At 39.2% G+C, this 18,815-nt stretch overlaps 1 protein-coding gene across 4 annotated transcripts; it reads left to right on the top strand.

The window, feature by feature from the left end:
• The first annotated feature begins 706 nt into the window (after nt 1-706).
• Nucleotides 707-17,798, top strand: LOC796962 (uncharacterized). 4 transcript variants are annotated; one of them, XR_012402185.1, is made up of 11 exons: nt 739-827; nt 1,464-1,575; nt 1,975-2,079; nt 5,401-5,485; nt 6,819-7,014; nt 7,102-8,899; nt 9,086-9,259; nt 9,751-9,924; nt 11,270-11,316; nt 11,395-12,206; nt 16,139-17,798. XR_012402185.1 is itself a non-coding variant. In XM_021475729.3 (10 exons), exons 2-10 carry the CDS (start codon nt 1,532-1,534, stop codon nt 11,916-11,918), a joined length of 3,147 nt encoding a protein of 1,048 aa, XP_021331404.1. In that variant the 5' UTR covers nt 707-827; nt 1,464-1,531; the 3' UTR covers nt 11,919-14,235. The 4 variants fall into 4 exon arrangements, 2 of the variants coding, with proteins under 2 accessions (XP_021331404.1, XP_073803517.1); XM_021475729.3 differs by lacking the exon at nt 16,139-17,798 and having other exon boundaries at nt 707-827; nt 11,395-14,235; XR_012402186.1 differs by lacking the exon at nt 1,975-2,079 and having other exon boundaries at nt 754-827; nt 16,139-17,647.
• Nucleotides 17,799-18,815: the final 1,017 nt, after the last annotated feature.

The following is an 18,815-nucleotide window of genomic DNA, read 5'->3' as shown; positions in this document are numbered from 1 at the left end:
ATAAAAAAGTCAATGTCAAATCCACTGATGCTATTAGAATGTGATGATGAACATGGAAATGTCTGAATTCTGTCTGAATCCTGTCAAATATTGAATCGACTGTAGAAAAATTCAGCAGTTTAATAAATAAAGGAGAAATGAATTGTGATGTTTGTTTCTGCTCTTCTGATCTTCTTATTTGTGTGTGACAAAGAACACTGAGTTTTAATGTAAAGTCAAACAAGATTCTGAAAAAAATAAAATTTCAACTAAAGTTAATGTCTTATTTTCTCTTGATTTTTCATCTTTATTAACACTTGATGTGATTCTCCCTTGTATATTCACTGGACTCAGCTAATTTTGTATCTAACAGTAATATTCTGTACTAGTTTTAGCATCCTTATCATCTTAAGTTACTTGTTATATCATTTCCAGTACTGACTGATCTAACGTATGTGTTATTGTAAAGTGTCTTATTGAATATATGATCTAACACAGAGATCTCTAAGTCCCGTATTCATATAGACATTTAAATTGTTATTTAAATTCCTATTTTTTAGGTCCAACACTTATTTGTTTTCTTCAGAGAGCTCTCGGATTTAATCTCAAATACCTTTTTTTTACTTTCTCTAAATCTTCTTTCAACACACTTGCTCAAGTGGTTTGTGTGTTGTCTTGAGGAACCGCCCATAGTCAGGAGAATTTCATGAGTATTCATGTCAGCGTCACTCTGTGGAGCCAATATTTCAGGATATACCTGTAGATCACACAGGTGTGTTTTAGTGAAGTGAAAGAGTCATAGAGCTCAGATTGTGTTACTGCTGCACAAGAGCGTCTGTATTCTGCATGTGAGTTTAATACTTCTACATTGCGCTTATTCGTAGAGATTATGAAGGGTTTTGTGCGTGCGTGTGTGTGTGTGTGATTTAATTGTCTGATCCTGAAGCTTAAAGCCTCAAACACGGTGTCTAAACACTGTGACTTAAACTCACTGCCAAACAAAACTTCACTATTTAATCTTTTGATAGTGTTTGTATTCTTCTATATCAGACGATATCTATATCAGAAGACGAGACTCGATAATTTCAGATCATTCAGCACAAAAATAAACTTAAAACAGTGAGAGTCATGAAATCTAAAGTAAAGTTAAACCAGACCTTCCAGTTAAACAGGAAGAAAAACCTTATCAGAATCATGCTGAGGTTCCTTAAACAAACTGCATTTGACCATTAACTTTCAGCTGAGTTTAGTACTAACTAAAATAAGTAAATAAACCTAAGATTATCTTGACAAACTTTATACAATATGCATGTATTATATCAATTGTGAACAGAAATATCCAGGGTTTGTCAGATCAGGTTAACACTGGGGACTCCAATAGAGTATATTTATCTGCTGTGGAATGACTGCAACTCAGTTTGTGAAGTGAGCATTGATTGCTATAAAGTGTGCTGTTCTTCATATTAGTATATTGTCATCTCCAGGTGATGGTCAGCGGCTCATTGTTTCCTCAAAGCTCTGCTAATGTCTGCATTGGTGTTTTAGCTGCAGTATGGCAGAGGAGCGAGTAAAGGACTCTCTCTCAGAGAAACACAGGTATTGACTCTGTTTTTACACCATTATTTCAACACTTTCTCTGAAGAACAAAGACCAACAACAATGCACTTATTTGTGTTGCTATTGCCTGATCAAATGATGAACAAAGCTTCAGTTTTCACCTTCAGGAAATGTGTTTAGATCATTCTAGATTACAGACAGCTTGATCTGGTGTCATATTTACCAGAGCTGAATATGTGTCATGTGTGGGGTTTAAGGTCCTATACAACAACAGAATTAAAGCTGACCGCAGAACAGACCTTATCAGACAGACTTTCAGTCAACTATTCAGTTTGTGCTGAATTAAACTGAACAAACTCATATTTGTCTGATAAACTCTTGTAAAGGAGACTGAAGTTTCTCCTGCAGTTTATTCCTCTGGTGTGTTTGTGTCTTCAGTGTGAGATCAGGACCATGTGTGTCCAGCTCTGTGTCTCTGAATAGTGACTGGTCTAAAGATCATCCACCATACCTTACAGAGAAAACACCATCACCTGCCCAAAGGTATTTTGTGTTTTAAAGGATGTGTCATGCATGGCCTGTTTCAAACATTTTATGTAAACCAAACGTCCAGTAAAGAGAGTCATTCCTAAATGAATCAGTTGTTTGAATGAATCAAATGACTTTGGTGACTCATTAAAGGGCCATGAAACCCCCTCGTTTCAGCAGGTCGTTTTCACACCTCCACTTTGGAAAAAGTCAGAAAAGTGGGCGTGTCCAGCTCTGTTTAGGGGGGAGTGTCGGAGGAACTAAAGTGGGATGGTGTGGGAGTGTTTATTTGTGCACGCGCGAGTTTCAGAGTCAAAATACACACCCACAGCGGACAATGTGACTGTGTTTACATGGACATCTGTAGTCGAATTATTTGCCAAATTATTAAAAGTTGGACTTTAACTGCAGTTTGGCTCTTTCATTCAGGGAATTCATTCATGCCTCTCGCGACAAACGAGATATTTGATTCGAGGAACTGCTGCAAGCGTGTATTTTTCATGCAATGTTTGATACCGCACGGCGAATGAGAAAGAAAAAAACTCCGCGTTTCCCGGAAACTTAGATACACACGGCAGGTAGCATCAGAAAGCCGCGTGTGTTATTCCGGTCACAAAATGCGGTGCTTACATTTCTGCACTCAGTGCAATAGTAACTTAATTCGATACGAACAAACTGAATAAACAAAGAGCACTGGTCGCTCACTTACCAAATCTGTAGAGACAGGACAATCACCAGCAACTAGAGCCGCGTCTTTATGGAGAGAATACTACAAGCGAATTCAGATTTCAGCGTTTGCAGATGAGAACAGCTCTCAGGTAAACAATAATCCTCAGACACGTAAGTTATTGTTGTCGAGCGTCGCGTACACTGTTAATCCACACGTGAGACTGAGCTCTCACAGAGAGAAAATGAAAACGAAACTTAACGGCAGCAAACTATAAAAGCAACACTTCACGCTTGTTTTGCCAACACAACGTGGCGTCTTTGTGGCGTAAACACGGTGACACTAATGAATATTAATGAAGTTCCACAATAGAGCGCGCTGATTGGTTTGAACCAAGCCTTACTCATGCATTAATGTATCACACTGTAAGACGTAATAAGGCTCACTCTGGCACAGACGCCCAGTCTGCACGCTGGAATACACGCTATTATGTCATGATCGTGACGCAGCTTCAAAAATTTGTTTCAAACAGGAAGTACAAATTTGCTTGAAATAACACAAAAACAACCAATTTACACTTTTTAGTGAAATATAGGTGTCCTAATAGTGTTTTTAGCAGTGTGGGACACATATACGACTGTCAACAGCTCAAAAAATGTGTTTTGGTGTTTCGTGACCCTTTAAAACATTAACAGACACCTACTGGCAGTTTTAGGCCCCGTTTACACTAGTGAGTTTTAGTTTTAAAACGGCGTTTTAGAATGAAAACGATCCGCGTCCACACTTGCGTTTTACCCAGCGTTTCTGAACAGCTCTACGTCCACACCAAAACGCTGAAAACGCACATCATGTGACCACACATACACTCTCGGGCTAGCGCTGCAGCATTTCTACCCAGATGAGAGCTCTGCAGTTGTTATAGGCTCCGTTTTGTTATAAATATCCACACAGTGAAGATGATGCACATGCTGCATGACGCCTCAACATTTCTGCTGTCTGTTAAGTTGCTAAAATTAAAATAAAAATAGGCAGTTCCTTAAATCATGTTTACACTTTATTGTTGAGAAAGTGAAACATCGTAGCCTGGGTGATGTAAATGAAGTTATAAAGTACACTGTTCCCTTTGAAGATTTACCTGTGTCATCGGTATGGTCTGTTTTCCATTTCAAACTGAGAAGAAGAGACTGCAGCCTTGATCAAACTTGCAAAGTCTGAACTTACAAGGAGAGGATGCGAGACTGAACTGTGTGTGTGGGCTAATATTGAGGAAATATTGCTTAATATTGAGGAAAAGCCCCAAATAGATAGGCAAACATCTGCAGCCCCGCCTCTGTTTTCAGATGTATCCGTCTTTCCCCATTCACACTAAGACGGAGCAGCAGTGTTTTAGAATGAAAACGGCCCCTCCAGCATTTCCAAAACGCTCCGTTTTCGGTGCTCGAGAACTCCGGCGTAGTGTGGACGGATGGCGTAAACGTAGCAAAACTTGTGCATTTTAAAATGAAAACTTTTTAGTGTAAACGGGGCCTTAGTGTCTTATTCACTGGATATTTCATTCAATAATAATATCATATTTCCATGTCAATTTAGATTTTTCACCTTGAAATTTAAAAATAATTTAATCATATTAAACCCTTTATGAATTTCTATCAATTGTTGAACATAAAATATAATTTGAAAATATTTATTATCAAACTGGTACAAATATTTATTGATAATTTTGATTATGTACTGCGGTAAACCTGCCAGTGGTGTCAGCATCATGAAAAGGCTTTACTTACCAATGAGAGATGCAGCTTGTTGGGAGAGAACTATATAATAGACAGTTTTTAGGAAGACAGTCAGCAGGATAACAGCAAGACTCTTGCTGTATACTCCTCTCCCACGCAGACCCTTGACCGAAACCCCCTAAGCACAAATCCCGCACTTTCTACAATTGCAAATAGTTCCCTGCCAAACCACAGCGCCTGATCCCCAGGAAACAAGAGAGCAGAAGAACCCTCGAAATTGTGACCTGCAAAGGGCACTATGCGTTGAAGTGGTAGTCCCGAGTCCATCCAAGTCTCATGCCTCACCCAGCCTGTTACTCTGTAATCAACAATAGTGTCTTGTACTGGGTTGCTCGAGGGTTGGTGGTACCAAGTTCCCGGACTCGGGGTGGTGTCAGCCATACACACGTAGTCGAAAAAAGGGTAAGGACCACCCTTCTACAACTTCAAGAGTAGTACTACTGGCCAGGACTGGAAGCGAAGTTATGACACTACTGCCATCAGGTTCCAGGTTGAAAATATACATCCCCTTGACCTTCCCCTTAACCACCAGTGCTGCTTTTCAACCACACTGGTAGGAACATAGTGAGGTATCCATCTCCCTTCTCTCCAACTCTTTGATTAGAATTGGAGCTAAACTTTGCAGAACAATGGCCGTGCAGGACTGAAGTTGCCCATTCTTGTTTTAGATGGTTTACACAGTCATGACTCTTGTTTGTGATTTTCCAATCTAATTTGATGTGACACAGCAGTGGTGGATCACGCAAGTGACAAATCTTACAACCACTCCCAACTGTCTCATTATTTGCATTGATCCTGCATTATTTTTAGTGTTTGTAAGATATATCTGTATTTGTTTGCCTTAAAATGTATTGTTTCAGTAGTTTTATTTGTTAACAGTGTTGAATATGAGTTACCAGATGCAGGAGACAAAACTAACAGGACCCACAAGAGTTTCACAGGCAATCTCCTGTTGATCTTCCAGGTGGGACAAACTTAATTTGATTCACATTTTAATTAATATTAAAACAGACAAAATGGCTATTGAAAAAAAGATCCTGCTTCTGCAACATTTCATTTGTAAGAGTTATTTTTTATTTACTTATTTTCAAGAATGAAAATATATTTGATAAGGAATAATTGAATTTGGTCTGTTGAATTATTAGAAAATAAGACCAGAGTCTCAATTATCCCACATATCTGACCAAGCAAGTTTGTGTTTAATCTGTCTAACTTCTTGCCATAGATTTAAATATGTCTTCTTGACAGAGTAAACCAATCAGTAACCCAAAACAGATCATCAAAAAATATGGAATCATTCTGTTTTAACAAAGGAATGGATGCACTAGCATATCATCTTTGTTTGTACATTACGCAGTGTGTCCTGACTTGAAAGTCTCTCAATGATCTGTTGTAGTTACTCCTCCATCAGTTGATCAGAAATTTAGCAAGGTACTGAACTGTGATTGCCAAAGATAGGGAAAGGAAAAGAACCAGACCTGGGACCTAGTAAGCGTGGGTCCTATTTTTACTTGTGACCATTAGCTCCCAAATAAGCAGGAACAGACACCAGAATGGTAAGAGAAAACTGAAAGGGGATGCAACTTATATGGGGCTGAAAATGTCACACACCCAAGTTGCCTTCCAGTGCCAGTGTATGTCCCTTTGTCTTCAGGCAGGGTTTTACCTGCAGTTTTCCATCCATACTCAAACACCTGAACAAGCTCATTAAGGTCTTATTAGGTATAATTGAAACTTGCAGGCAGGTGTGTTGAAGCAAGGTAGAGCAAACTCTGCAGGGACACTGGTGCTCCAGGAACGAGATTGGTGACCCGTGATCTACAGTCTATTGGCTGCATATGAACAGATGCAGCTATCTGTAAAACAAAGAGCAATGTGGCCGTTTGGCCCATATAATTCAGAAATTGCCATGGTAAATCATTTTTAATGGGTTTTATCATTTAGCAGTGGGAGAGGGCTGCTTAAAAGTTTGTGTAACGATGATTTCTTTCTCCTAACAAACTTAACTATAGCACAAAACTAGTCACAGATTAAAAACAGGTTAGACAAGCATACTCTAGATTTGGACTATTCTTGGACATCTATTACAGTTTCACTCACTGTCCAAATTTAGCCATATGTTAGTTAGCCAATAATCTATGTTAAAATGCATATTAGACTTCTTTTCAACACAACAAAGTCTTGTTGGGATACTCTGGTTCCTACAGCTAGTATTCTGTTGTGTTTTGATGTGAATTTCATTGTATCTGAATTACATTTTTGGTTAAATATTGTTGTTCTCTTTTCTTCAATCATAGAATCTTGAGAGTAAAATTATCAGCTTTTTAAAGAATGAACTGGCAAAGTTTAAGAAAATCTTAAACAAAGAATACAGTCAAGATTTTTTAAAGAACTTTAATGAGAACAGAAGCAGTATCACAGAAGCAGCTCTTGATCTCACACTCTTCTTCCTGAGAGAGATGAAGCAAGATCAAGCTGCTGAGACTCTTGAGGGTAAGAGACTCATGGACATCTGTCACTTACAAATATAGCTGGAAAAGTCAAGACTAAATCTCTCTGTTTATTTGCTCCCGTGTTTAGATGAGCTGTTCTTCATCAATCAGCTTAAATGTAGCCTGAAGAAGAAATATCAAAGTGTGTTGGAGGGAAATGCTCAGCAAGGAGACTCCACACTTCTGAATAACATCTACACAGATCTCTATATCACTCAGGGTGTAAGTAAACAGGTCAACACTGAACATGAGATCAGACAGATTGAAGCTGCTTCCAGACGTCATCAGTCACTAGAGATGAAGATTGAATGCAAACATTTGTTTGAAGCACCTGAACAAGACAAGCAGATTAGAACTGTCCTGACAAAAGGAGTTGCTGGCATAGGAAAATCAGTCTCTGTGCAAAAGTTTGTTCTGGATTGGGCCGAAGGAAAAGAAAATCAAGACATAAACTTCATATTTCCTCTTCCATTCAGAGAGATGAACTTAAAGGAGAAAGAAAGACAAAGTTTAAAAGACCTCATAACTCAGTTTTTCACAGAGACTAAAGGACTGAACCTTACAAGAAGCACACGATTCAAAGTCCTGTTCATCCTTGATGGATTGGATGAATGTCGTCTTCCTCTGAACTTTGCTGGTAATGAGACGTGTCGTGATGTATCTTCAGCAGTCTCTCTGGATGTTCTCCTGACGAATCTCATCAAGGGAAATCTGCTTCCTTCTGCTCTCATCTGGATCACCAGCAGACCAGCAGCTGCCAGTAAGATTCCTGCTGACTGTATCGACCGGCTGACAGAGATACAAGGATTCAATGATGCCCAAAAGGAGGAGTACTTCAGAAAGAGACTCACAGACCTGAATCAGGCCAGAGAAATCATTGATCACATTAAACAGTCAAATAGTCTCTTTATTATGTGCCACATCCCAATCTTCTGCTGGATTTCAGCCACTGTTTTCCAGAATGTTTTGAAGGAGAACAGAAATACTGAACTGAAACACAGGGCTAATGTTGAAACACTGCAGGAATCTCCCAAGTGTCTGACACAGATGTACACACACTTTCTCCGTTTTCAGATCCAGCAGAGCAGGCGAAAGTATGATAGAGAAAACACACCAGATGTCTCCTGGGATCAAACCCTCATCCTTTCACTGGGGAAACTGGCCTTCCAACAGCTGGAAAGAAACAATGTGATCTTCTATGAGAGCGATCTAAAAGACTGTGGCATTGACGTCTATAAGGCCTCGGTGTACTCAGGCATGTGTACTCAGATCTTTAAGAAGGAGACAGGAATCATTCTTGGTACCATGTACTGCTTTCTTCACTTGAGCATTCAGGAGTTCATTGCTGCACTTTATGAGCATCTAATTCTAGACATCAACAAGAAACCTTTTCCTATTTTTAATTTGAAAAGCAAAACTAAATGTCTGATTGATTTGCTAAAGGCTGCAGTGGACAAGGCTCTGGAAAGTGAGAATGGACATCTGGACCTTTACCTTCGCTTCCTTCTCGGTCTGTCACTCCAGTCCAATCGACAACTCTTACGAGGCCTGTTGACACAGCAGGATGACAGAGACAAGAGCAAAAAGAAAATAGTTGCATACATCAAGCAGAAACTTGAAGGAAATCTGTCTCCAGAGAGATCCATCAATCTGTTCTACTGCCTGAATGAACTGAACGACCAAACTTTGCTGAAAGAGATTCAGTCTCACCTCAGTAGAGGAAGTCTGTCATCTGCTGATCTTTCACCTGCCCAGTGGTCTGCTCTGGTCTTTGTGTTGTTGACCTCAGAGAAGGAGCTGGAGGAGTTTGAGCTTCAGAAATTCCAGAGATCAGACGAGTGTCTCATTAGACTATCAGCAGTCATCAAAACCTCCAAAAGAGCTCAGTAAGTCTAAGTCATTATTTCTTTCATCTAAGCTATAACCAATCAGTTCTTCAATGCAGTTTCTGAATCAGGGACAGCTTAGATCACATTTAGCTGGGTTTTCAATGAGTAAAAGTATGTAAAGCTAAGATGACAAGTTGTACTTACATAACTAAAACATACATGTTTTTTTTGTCCTCCACACAGGCTACAGTGCTGTAATCTTACTTTTCGTTCTTGTGAGAGTTTGTCTTCAGCTCTACAATCCTCAACCTGTGTTCTGAAAGAGCTGGACCTGAGTGACAATGACCTGCAGGATTCAGGAGTGAAGCTTCTCTCTGATGGACTGAAGAGTCCAAACTGTAAACTGGAGATCCTGCGGTAAAAACTCAACAACAACTAAAGGATAGTTACATATTGTGTTACCGAATGTAGACGCCTGTTAAATCGATTGGCAGATGAAGAAACAAAACATTTACAGGGATATGACTTGATTTAAATGTTTTGGCAATTGTATACAACAACAACAACAAAAATACAAATTATATTAAAACAAACAGGGTTTAGGTCCTGGAAAAGCATTTTGACCTGCTTTGACCAGCTTATGACCTGTAAGTGACTAGCAGGAGTAAGTGATGCTTCTGTAACTTGCAGGGCCCTACGAACCTTGCAGTCAACAAAATATTTAGAGTAATTAAGTATTTTGAGTGTGTCAGCTGATTTCAGGGATTGATCAATAAGGAGAGGTAATCAGAATATGTGTTTTCAGGATATATTACTGGTGTTCACTTGAGCAGAAATATCAGTCAGTGTTTTCACAACCCAAAGAGATGTGTGATTGTCCAACTGTGCGACCATTGCTGTGTTTGTAGATTGTCTGGCTGTATGGTGACAGTGGAAGGCTGTGGTTTTCTGTCTTCTGCTCTGATTTCAAACCCCTCACACCTGAGAGAGCTGGATCTGAGCTACAACCATCCAGGAGATTCTGGAGTCAAGCTGCTCACTGAAAAACTGGAGGATTCAAACTACACACTGGATAAACTCAAGTACGTTAAGCATTACTTCCCTTGTCATTATACACTTAGCACATCTTCAGTAAACTTAGAAGACGTGGTGTTGTGCTCCTGCATGTGTGCCTAATTTTAATAATAACTGCATCACCATGGTCACTTCACCACCTTCACCCCCGGAACCCTTTCCTGAACTGGTCAGTGCTCTCAAAATGTTCCAGGTCTCAGCTTCAACTGCCTTTGTTATTCTGATGGCACTTCATATTCCTAAAGGATTCTCCACCATTCTACACCAGGAACCATCCACATTTCTCAATGCCTAGATGTCTGCCATGTACCAAAAGTTTTTTTTTTTTTTTTGGGGGGGGGGGGGGGGGGGGGGGGTTTATCATTAAGGAATGTTGTGCGATGTGTATGTTTACTGTGCAGTATCATGTCAGAATGAGGGATAGTGAAAGTGTCATGGATGAAGTCTGATCAGATACATGTTTCAAAGTTTTAAAAAATATCTAAATGTAAGCTGACCTTTAGCCATCCCTGCCTTTCTCATCACAATCTTCATAAACTAGCCTATGTGTGTGTCATGATACAGTGATCAAGGCCTTGCAGTTTGCTGGAGAGCTACACATCAGTCACTAAATAAAGTACAACTCCCAGAATCTTTGCACTTACACACCAGTTTTTGATCCTCCCTGGAAGCTCAGGATTGACTGATTAATAGTATTATAAAGAAATCTCATTCACATACACACTTTGCTGAGACTTGTTAGCTGTAAGCAGGGGCGCCGCTGGCTGTCATGGGCCCTCTGACAACCTTTCACGGATGAAACTGAAGAACGGGTTGGGGGGCTGGTGGTCAAGGTTGGTGTCACAGAAGGAAATGAAGAGCGGGCGGGGGGGGGGGGTCAGATAGAAGTGAAGAAAGTGGGGGGAAAGTAGGGTGTTTAGGCCCCTAACAATATCTCTGGGGGCCCCAAAACTGCATGGGCCTTTATAATCCTAAATCCCCCTTAGCAGTGCCCCTGGCTGTCAGTGAACAATTCTAAGAATGTTACCTGCCTTGTTTAGCCTGTTTTGACCTTTGTTATGTTGTTTAAGTTGTTTTGCTTCCTGTCCTGGCCATCTGCCTGTGACTTTGACTACGCTTTGGAGTAGAAAGTGCAAATATTTGAACAAAAATGTAAAAGTAAAAGCTTGTCAGAAAAGTAAATAATGAAATACAAAACTGATACCAGAAAAACCAGCTTAAATACAGTAACAAAGTATTTGTACTTTGTTGGTTCCTTTATCTGTTGATAAGAATAATTCTGACTGCAGTTGCTGAAAATAAAGTGTGTTTAGTGTTTGTTTACTGACAGAATGTCAATCTGTGTGTTTACAGTCTGGATCATGGAGGAGAAATGAGGATTACAGCTGGACCACACAAATGTATGCACGCACACGTACACACACACACACACACACAGCTTTATTGGGTGTAATAAATGTGTCTCTTCTTGTGTTCAGATGCCTGTTTCCTCACACTGGATCTAAACACGGCAAACACTGAACTTAGTCTGTCTGAGGAGAACAGAGAGGTCAAGTGTGTGTGGGAGAATCAGTCGTATCCCGATCATCCAGACAGATTTGATCGTGTACTTCAGGTGTTGTGCGAAGAGAGTGTGTGTGAACGCTGTTACTGGGAGATTGACTGGACTGGAGATCATGGTGTGTGTATATCAGTGTCATATAAGAGCATCAGCAGGAAGGGAGGCAATGAGTGTTTGTTTGGACGTAACGCTCAGTCCTGGAGTTTGATCTGCTTTTCCACCAGCTTCTCATTCATACACAATAACATAAAGACTAATCTCTCAGTAAAGCCGCTCAGCAGTAGAATAGGAGTGTTTGTGGATCACAGTGCAGGAACTCTCATTTTCTACAACATCTATAGAAACACAATGAGCCTCATCCACTCAGTCCAGACCACATTCACTGAGCCGCTCTATCCTGGGTTTTGGGTTTATTCTGGATCATCTGTGAAACTGTGCTGAAGTCTACAAGACGGAAAAGAGATCAGACCACAGGTTTCGTCAGTAGCAGTGAGATGCTTTGGAGTCTCTTCTTCTCACACAATCCTCAAAAACTTCTGTCTCTGAGAGAACAGTTGTATCAGAAATCCTCATGTGTGTCTGTGTAAGAGAGACAGATCATTTGAAATTACTTTTGTAATATATTGTTAATGTGATCAGTCTTAATTATAAATGCAGTCTAAATTTAATGATCACTGACTGGAGATCCAGAAGATTACACTCTGAATTACCAAAATTAGTAGCAAATTAGTTAATTATACAGAAGGGTGAGAAAAGACTAATACGTTTAGACTCTAACCATGTTGTTGGATTCTGTCCTACAAATACCAATACAAAGTGGACTCTTACAAAGTAGTGACCCCGACGTGATATTCTAGAAAGTTTCAGGCCAGTGATGTCTTTCAGTGGTGTGTAAGGTGTTTGCTCCATACTGCTTTCTTTATTCTAATTTCTTTGCATGTTTGTCACACTTCAATGTTTCAGATCAAACAAACAGTGGGGCCTTGGATAGCGAAGGGGTGTCGTGGTGTAAAGTTAACCTGTTAGCCAGCACTCAATTTTGGGCATTTACACTTACCTAACTTTAAATAGTAACAGTTCCTGACTCCAGTAAAAAAATATAAAAAGTTATATATTATGAGGAAAAAATCGTATTGTGTTCAATATTTGTTTTTCATATACAAACACAGAAAAACATTAATGTAATGTCCTAGAAAAATGCAAACAGCATGCAAAATGAGATTTCTGCAAAGCAATTTCTGTAAAGAGATTTCTGAGGCACTTTCTCAAAAATTATCTTCCCAAAGCTAAAACATTTACAGTTGCTGAATGATTTGGTCTACATTCACAGTTTATGTATCATTGGAAAGAAGACACTTTGGGCTTTATTATCCATCATCTAGAGTTTATAATGCTCAAAATGGAAAACAAAATGTTATGGATGCTTTAGTAATGTAAAAAATTGCACTGCACTAAACATTTTATTATTTCAAAAACAAATATGTGAAATCAGTCCTGGATCAACACAGAAAAGTAATAGGTCAAAAGCCCACATCTCCTGAGTATATGTTTTGAATTTGATGCCATTATCATACAAAATAAAATTTCTGGAATTCAATTTTTGAGACAATGTCGTGTGATTTTTTTTCCCCTCTCCTTGTTTGTGGAGAAGCAGTCTAATGACCACATACACATTGACGGTTTCACACTCCACAAATTAATTGTAAAATAATAATCAGAAACGTACAGCATGAATGATTTATTTGAGCACAAGTAGTACATTGTATAAAATAAGTCTAGAGCAAATGCAACAAAAAGTCTTATTAAAGTCTTCTTAAAAGTCAGAAGATTCTTCACTCCATCACTCCAGCGCAGAGATACAGCTACATGACAAAAAACAGAATTAGCATTCTGTTGTAAACAATAGTGTTTCCCCTCTTGAGTAGCAAACACAATTTACTCTGATGCCCATTTATTCATATTATAATTATACACATAGCTTAGCTTACAGATGTACCAGAAGCCATTCAGATAGTGCCAAACATTACTAAAAGATTATGGCTAGCGGATAGACATTCACACTTTTAGGCATGAGCAGGCTAAACATAGAAGACCTGAGACGTAAACAACAAGCAATGACTGTATAATAAGTTACTCACCGTTATAAATACCGAAAGTAAGGCTTTATCCACATCGTGTAAGTATGAGCTCTCCTCAGAAATATTTTCCTTTGTTTACTTTTTGCAAACGAGCCGCTCTGCCGTTAGCTTGAGCTGTTAGCAGCTGTGCGTGCACTCTGTGCAGGGGGCAGGTGCATCGAGTGATGATTGACAGTTTTATGAGCCAGTAGCAGCAAAAAGTGTGCAGTAACATGAAAATCACGCAGCCACTGGCTAAATTCTCTGTCAGTCAAACTTCTGGGAAACAGGAAGTGATTTCTGTGACTAATCGATAGCAATGACAGAGACATACAGACGTTCAAAACACTCGGCTTTGTTTAGATTTTAGTAACTATAACTTTGACTTTTTATTTAGTTTGTGGTCTCATTTTGTCTGTAACACTGTAAGCTATGACATTGACTGGTCTTTTACTCCAAAGACCACGTGTAAGTACCATGGTAAAACGGTGTAAACAATAGGTCTCCGGCAGAAACGGTGACATAAACAAATGAATAACCATCAATATTTCAACACTACTGTGTTGGTGGACTAAATGTGTTTGATGGGATGTTTTCAGTGGACTCTGACCTTTCAAAATAAAACATGATGCACAGCAATGAATGCGTGTGTGTGTTGTTTTTACATAATATGTATGCCATATCTAATAAGCGTTGTCTGCATAACTTAAAGAAATTTAGCAAATACATTCTTTATAAGCTTTCCATTGAAAAACAACTAGCTGCAATGGGTCCTTAGGGGATGTAGCTTTAAACTGATGTAGAGTTTTTCAAAATTACTCTCGTCCTTTTTGGTGTAATCTATTCATAAACATTGACGTGGAAAGAACAGTGCCTCAGTGGGTCCTCGTCAGGGCGCTGAGGAAGGTAAAAGCGAGTTAGCATTTTAGCACTTCTGGTTCCCTCGTCCCAAAGTCAATGGGTTTTTTGAATGGGGTTTCAGTAAAATCACTTAAATAAGGTCCGTGGCAAACACCAACTCAATATACTTTCACGTTTTTTTCTACGACATAAAACACATCAGTTACAGCACACTCTTCAACTTTTAAAACGATTATGCTTCTTTAAAAAGACTGTTGCTATCAAGTTGCTAAATGAGACTACAGGCGGCGTCGGGGACATTATACGTCATCGAGCTGATCTGGTCTGGAGTGCAGCTCGCTTGTGTTGGGCGTTTGGATTTTTCTGTGATTTAAGTATTTTCATGAATAGTATTTTAGAGTTTTTTGTATTATTCTAATTGAGAAATTAGATTGTGTGTAGATAATTCCTTCACATGTAAAGGCTGTCGAGACTAATTTGTTGATCATTTATTTTAATTAAACGATATTATGAAGATACTGCTCACCAGTGCAGCCTGTTTCTTTCCTGCTCTCAGTAATGCAAACGTGTGAATAAATGGGTAAAAATACATGCATATTAACTGTCATTTTAACGTGATCAAGTGATTTCTCGTCTTTTTTTCTTCATCTGATCACATTTAACTGCAGTATTTACACTCCTCCATAAAACGTATAGCAGATGTGACTGTATGGGCTGTTTTTCACTGTACTTCGTGACAAAAAAGGAATATTGAATGTTGCTCTGTGTCCATTATGATGGAACTTGCAGGCATTTGATAGACTTGTTCCTCCTCACGCCTAATTCTGTTTAAGGTAACAGGCTGTGTGCACTCGAGCAATACACTTATTTAAATATGTCTCATAATAATACTATAGGCACATTTATACACATTTTTAAAACTTTTAGAACAACCGCAAAGCAAAACATGTATTTCCCACGTAAAAACTATCCAAAAGGCACAAAGGTCTATGTGTGTTTGCGTATTTTGTTAGTTTATAATATATAGCGTGGATTATAATATATAATACACAGAGAGATTAACTCTTTGTCATGGACATTATTTCTAAAAATAAGCTTGGTAAGTCGTCTGTAGCAGGGTGGGGCTGACGTAACAGACGAGCGCCCCGAGGGCGCTGTAGTCCGTTTATAGCCTAATGTTAGCTTTTCAAGTCTTGCGTTTGCATTTAAGATCCAAAAGTGCTCAATGTTGTATTTTCGTGTGACAATTATCCGGTTGAACAAAATGTGTAAGTGTAATGAACAGTGTTTGAACACAGAGCTTATTATTCGCAATCTTCGAAAACCTTTTGGGGAAAATCCTATAGAGATTTTCACGAGGGAACCAGTTTTATGCTAGCAGGCGATTAGCCTACAAAGTGACGTCATAGTTCCTCCACTCTATTAGCTCATTTCAATGAATCAGATCCTGAAGATTCGAATCATTGATTCGACTCAATTGAGTCAGATTGAATCAGATTAAAAGATTCACACTTTATCTACCATTTGTCCCGCAAGTAGAAGACATCGTATCTAACCAATCTTGTTAATATTATTTACGTGGCCAACGATAATAACATAACACAGTATTGGGTTAACTTTTAGCAAGGTAACAAAATCTACAGCTCGAGGCAATGACTTAGAAGCACATAAACAAGAACACAGTTCTTACAAATGAGTACAAAGATTTATTGAGCTACACTACGATACATGAAACTAACTACATAATAAGCAAACAACAAACAAACGCACACACACACACATTCACACATACACACAGAGGAAGTTCAGAGGATGCAAAATGAGTTGACAACGTCCCAAATGAATTCTAATACTTCTTACAAGATCTTGGAATAACACCTGAGAAACCACAAAAGCAGAGATATGGCTTATGGAAGTGTGTCATTGCAGAGGACACATTCTGCAAACCACACACACACACACACACACACACACACTTTTAAGTTCAAATATTTGCAGAAATTGTCACCAGTGTTCTTATAACATACCTTCAAGCAAAACACTCCACATGATGTACTGTCCCTCTGTACTGGATGGTGTAGTGTTTCACATGTCCACTTTTCCACTGAAAAACATTTGCCCTTCATGAATTTTCTATTTTAAACAGTGAAACTTTGAATTGAACAAAACCAATACTACAGCAGTACAATTGTGTGAGTATCAGTAGAAATTACATGCACAGAAATAAACAAGTGTCCAAAAAGATAAGCAAAAATCAATTGTCAGGTAATGCCCCAAGTCAAACAACTGCAGTTCTACATTGGAGAAAATACTTTATAAATGATTAACATACGCGTCTCTTCAGTCACTGTGATTATTGGAATTTTTTCCCCCCGTGGAATTATGTCAGCAGTGGTTATCGCAAAATTATAATTTTTCAGAATAGTGCATGTCATCTATGTATACAGGTAATTTTATAGTAAACTTGTATTAGCACCATACATTTAGGGATGCTTTTTTTGTTTTTTAAAGATATGTACAACAAAAGAATGGGTGCCTATTTTAAAAGTGCGATTATGTAAAAGTTTATACAAAGACTTTAATTTGTTCAAATTGTAATAAATGAAAAAGCTACTGTACCTTGTGGATTGAAGGCACCTTGTAATTTTCCAAGGACTTGCCTTCAGCGGATCCAGGAGGAGTGTTTTTTTCTTTATGAGGAAAAATTACAACACGCAACAAACTGTTGAATTACAATAAAAACATGCCAGTATATTACTCTTTTGATGTTAAGTCTCACCATGAGCATCCAGTGATGATTTTCATTTATAATTCCCAAAACAATATCAAAGTTTCTTGGATCAATCTGCTACAGAAACAGTGTCACAGTGTCAAAATTTCCTGCCCTTACAATATTTGTTGCCTTTATAAATAAATAAAAATATTTTTTTTGTACCTTTAGCTTTGTCTTTTCATGTCTCCATATAGCTGACATCTCGAAGGAGTTTATGCAAAGGGCCTGCTGTTGGTGGTTTTGATTAAATCTTCTCACGAGAACGAAAAGGAATGCATTCACAATCTGGAAAAAGAATGTGGTGCCAGATAACAACACCACAAGTAAACTTTTGCATCAAAGTTAGAAAACATGTTAAACTATGGCATTTACAGTACCTCACTCTCTAGCTTCTGGTTTGGGGCAGTTCTTGCAATATCACCAAAAAAAAAAAATTGCATGGCCCAACCTTTGAAAGCAGCACATGAGGACACTTTCCATTCCAGGCATCTTTAATGTCTGTACATAAAAAAAAGTCAAATTAAACTGATTCATATGCATTTTTTACTAAAATAAATAACATTTTTAAATACGTTACATACTTTTTTTTCTGAGAAACTTACAACTTTCAATTTGATCAAAGGATGTGGATGCACTGTTGGACATAGTGACAGAAAAGGCACTGGAAGCCGTGGAGGTGGTGGAGAAGGCAAAGAAGGCACTTGGGGCGGTGGAGGCACTGGTGAAGGAGTCAGAGAAGGCTCTGGGGGCGGTGGAGGCACTGGTGGAGGAGGCAGAGAAGACACTGGGGGCGGTGGAGGCTCTGGAAGAGGAGTCAGAGAAGACACTAGGGGCGGTAGAGGCACAGGTGGAGGAGTCAAAGAAAGCACTGGGGGCGGTGGAGGCACTGGTGGAGGAGGCAGAGAAGACACTGGGGGCGGTGGAGGCACAGGTGCAGGAGTCAGAGAAGGCAATGGGGGCAGTGGAGGCACAAGTAGAGGAGGCACAGGTGGAGGGGGCAAAGGAGGCGCTTGTGGAAGGGGCTGTGGAGGCACTGGTGGAGGAGGCAGAGAAGTCACTGGGGGCATTGGAGGCACAGGTACAGGAGGTACAGGTTGAGGGGGCAGAGGAGGCGCTTGTGGAGGGGGCTGTGGAGGCAGTGGTGTCAGTGGAATCTTCTCCAGAGTTGAAGGGTAAAGGCTGGAGAGTTTGGTGCTTCCTTTTCAATTGTATCTGATGAGAAATTCTTAGTCGCTCCTCTATATACAATTTAAGATGATCTGTGCTGACCTTGGGAAAAACTTTGCCAAAGCCATCCACAAGGTCAGCAGATTTTCCATTAACTCTGACCACTGTAAAAGGACCAAGGAAGTCATAATCAAGCTTTCCTCCTTTACGCTGCTGGGACCAAATATTATGCCTCCACACTAGATCCCCAGTGCTGAACAACGTGCCATGGGTTTGACTCATTTTTTGTTTTTTTGCTACTGCCTCCTCATTTTGCCTACATAAAATCTGTATAATTTTTTCTTGTTGTATTATCCCTGGAAATAGCTCCTCTTTTGCAATCAGTTCCTCCACTGCATAGTCAACCTAAAAAAAAAAAAA

The sequence above is a fragment of the Danio rerio genome, chromosome 4, assembly GCF_049306965.1.
Source record: "Danio rerio strain Tuebingen ecotype United States chromosome 4, GRCz12tu, whole genome shotgun sequence".
NCBI classification, from domain to species: Eukaryota; Metazoa; Chordata; class Actinopteri; order Cypriniformes; family Danionidae; genus Danio; species Danio rerio.
Note: the sequence above shows the minus strand (reverse complement) of the source record. Positions and strands in the feature narration are given on the sequence as shown.

What these genes read in the sequence shown, in the direction of transcription:
- LOC796962 (XM_021475729.3), top strand. Translation starts at nt 1,532, where the DNA reads ATGGCAGAGGAGCGAGTAAAGGACTCTCTCTCAGAGAAACACAG. An exon ending in AGCTGCTGAGACTCTTGAGG is followed by an intron (nt 7,015 to 7,101) that starts GTAAGAGACTCA and finishes TCCCGTGTTTAG; the next exon opens with ATGAGCTGTTCTTCATCAAT. An exon ending in AAAACCTCCAAAAGAGCTCA is followed by an intron (nt 8,900 to 9,085) that starts GTAAGTCTAAGT and finishes TCCTCCACACAG; the next exon opens with GCTACAGTGCTGTAATCTTA.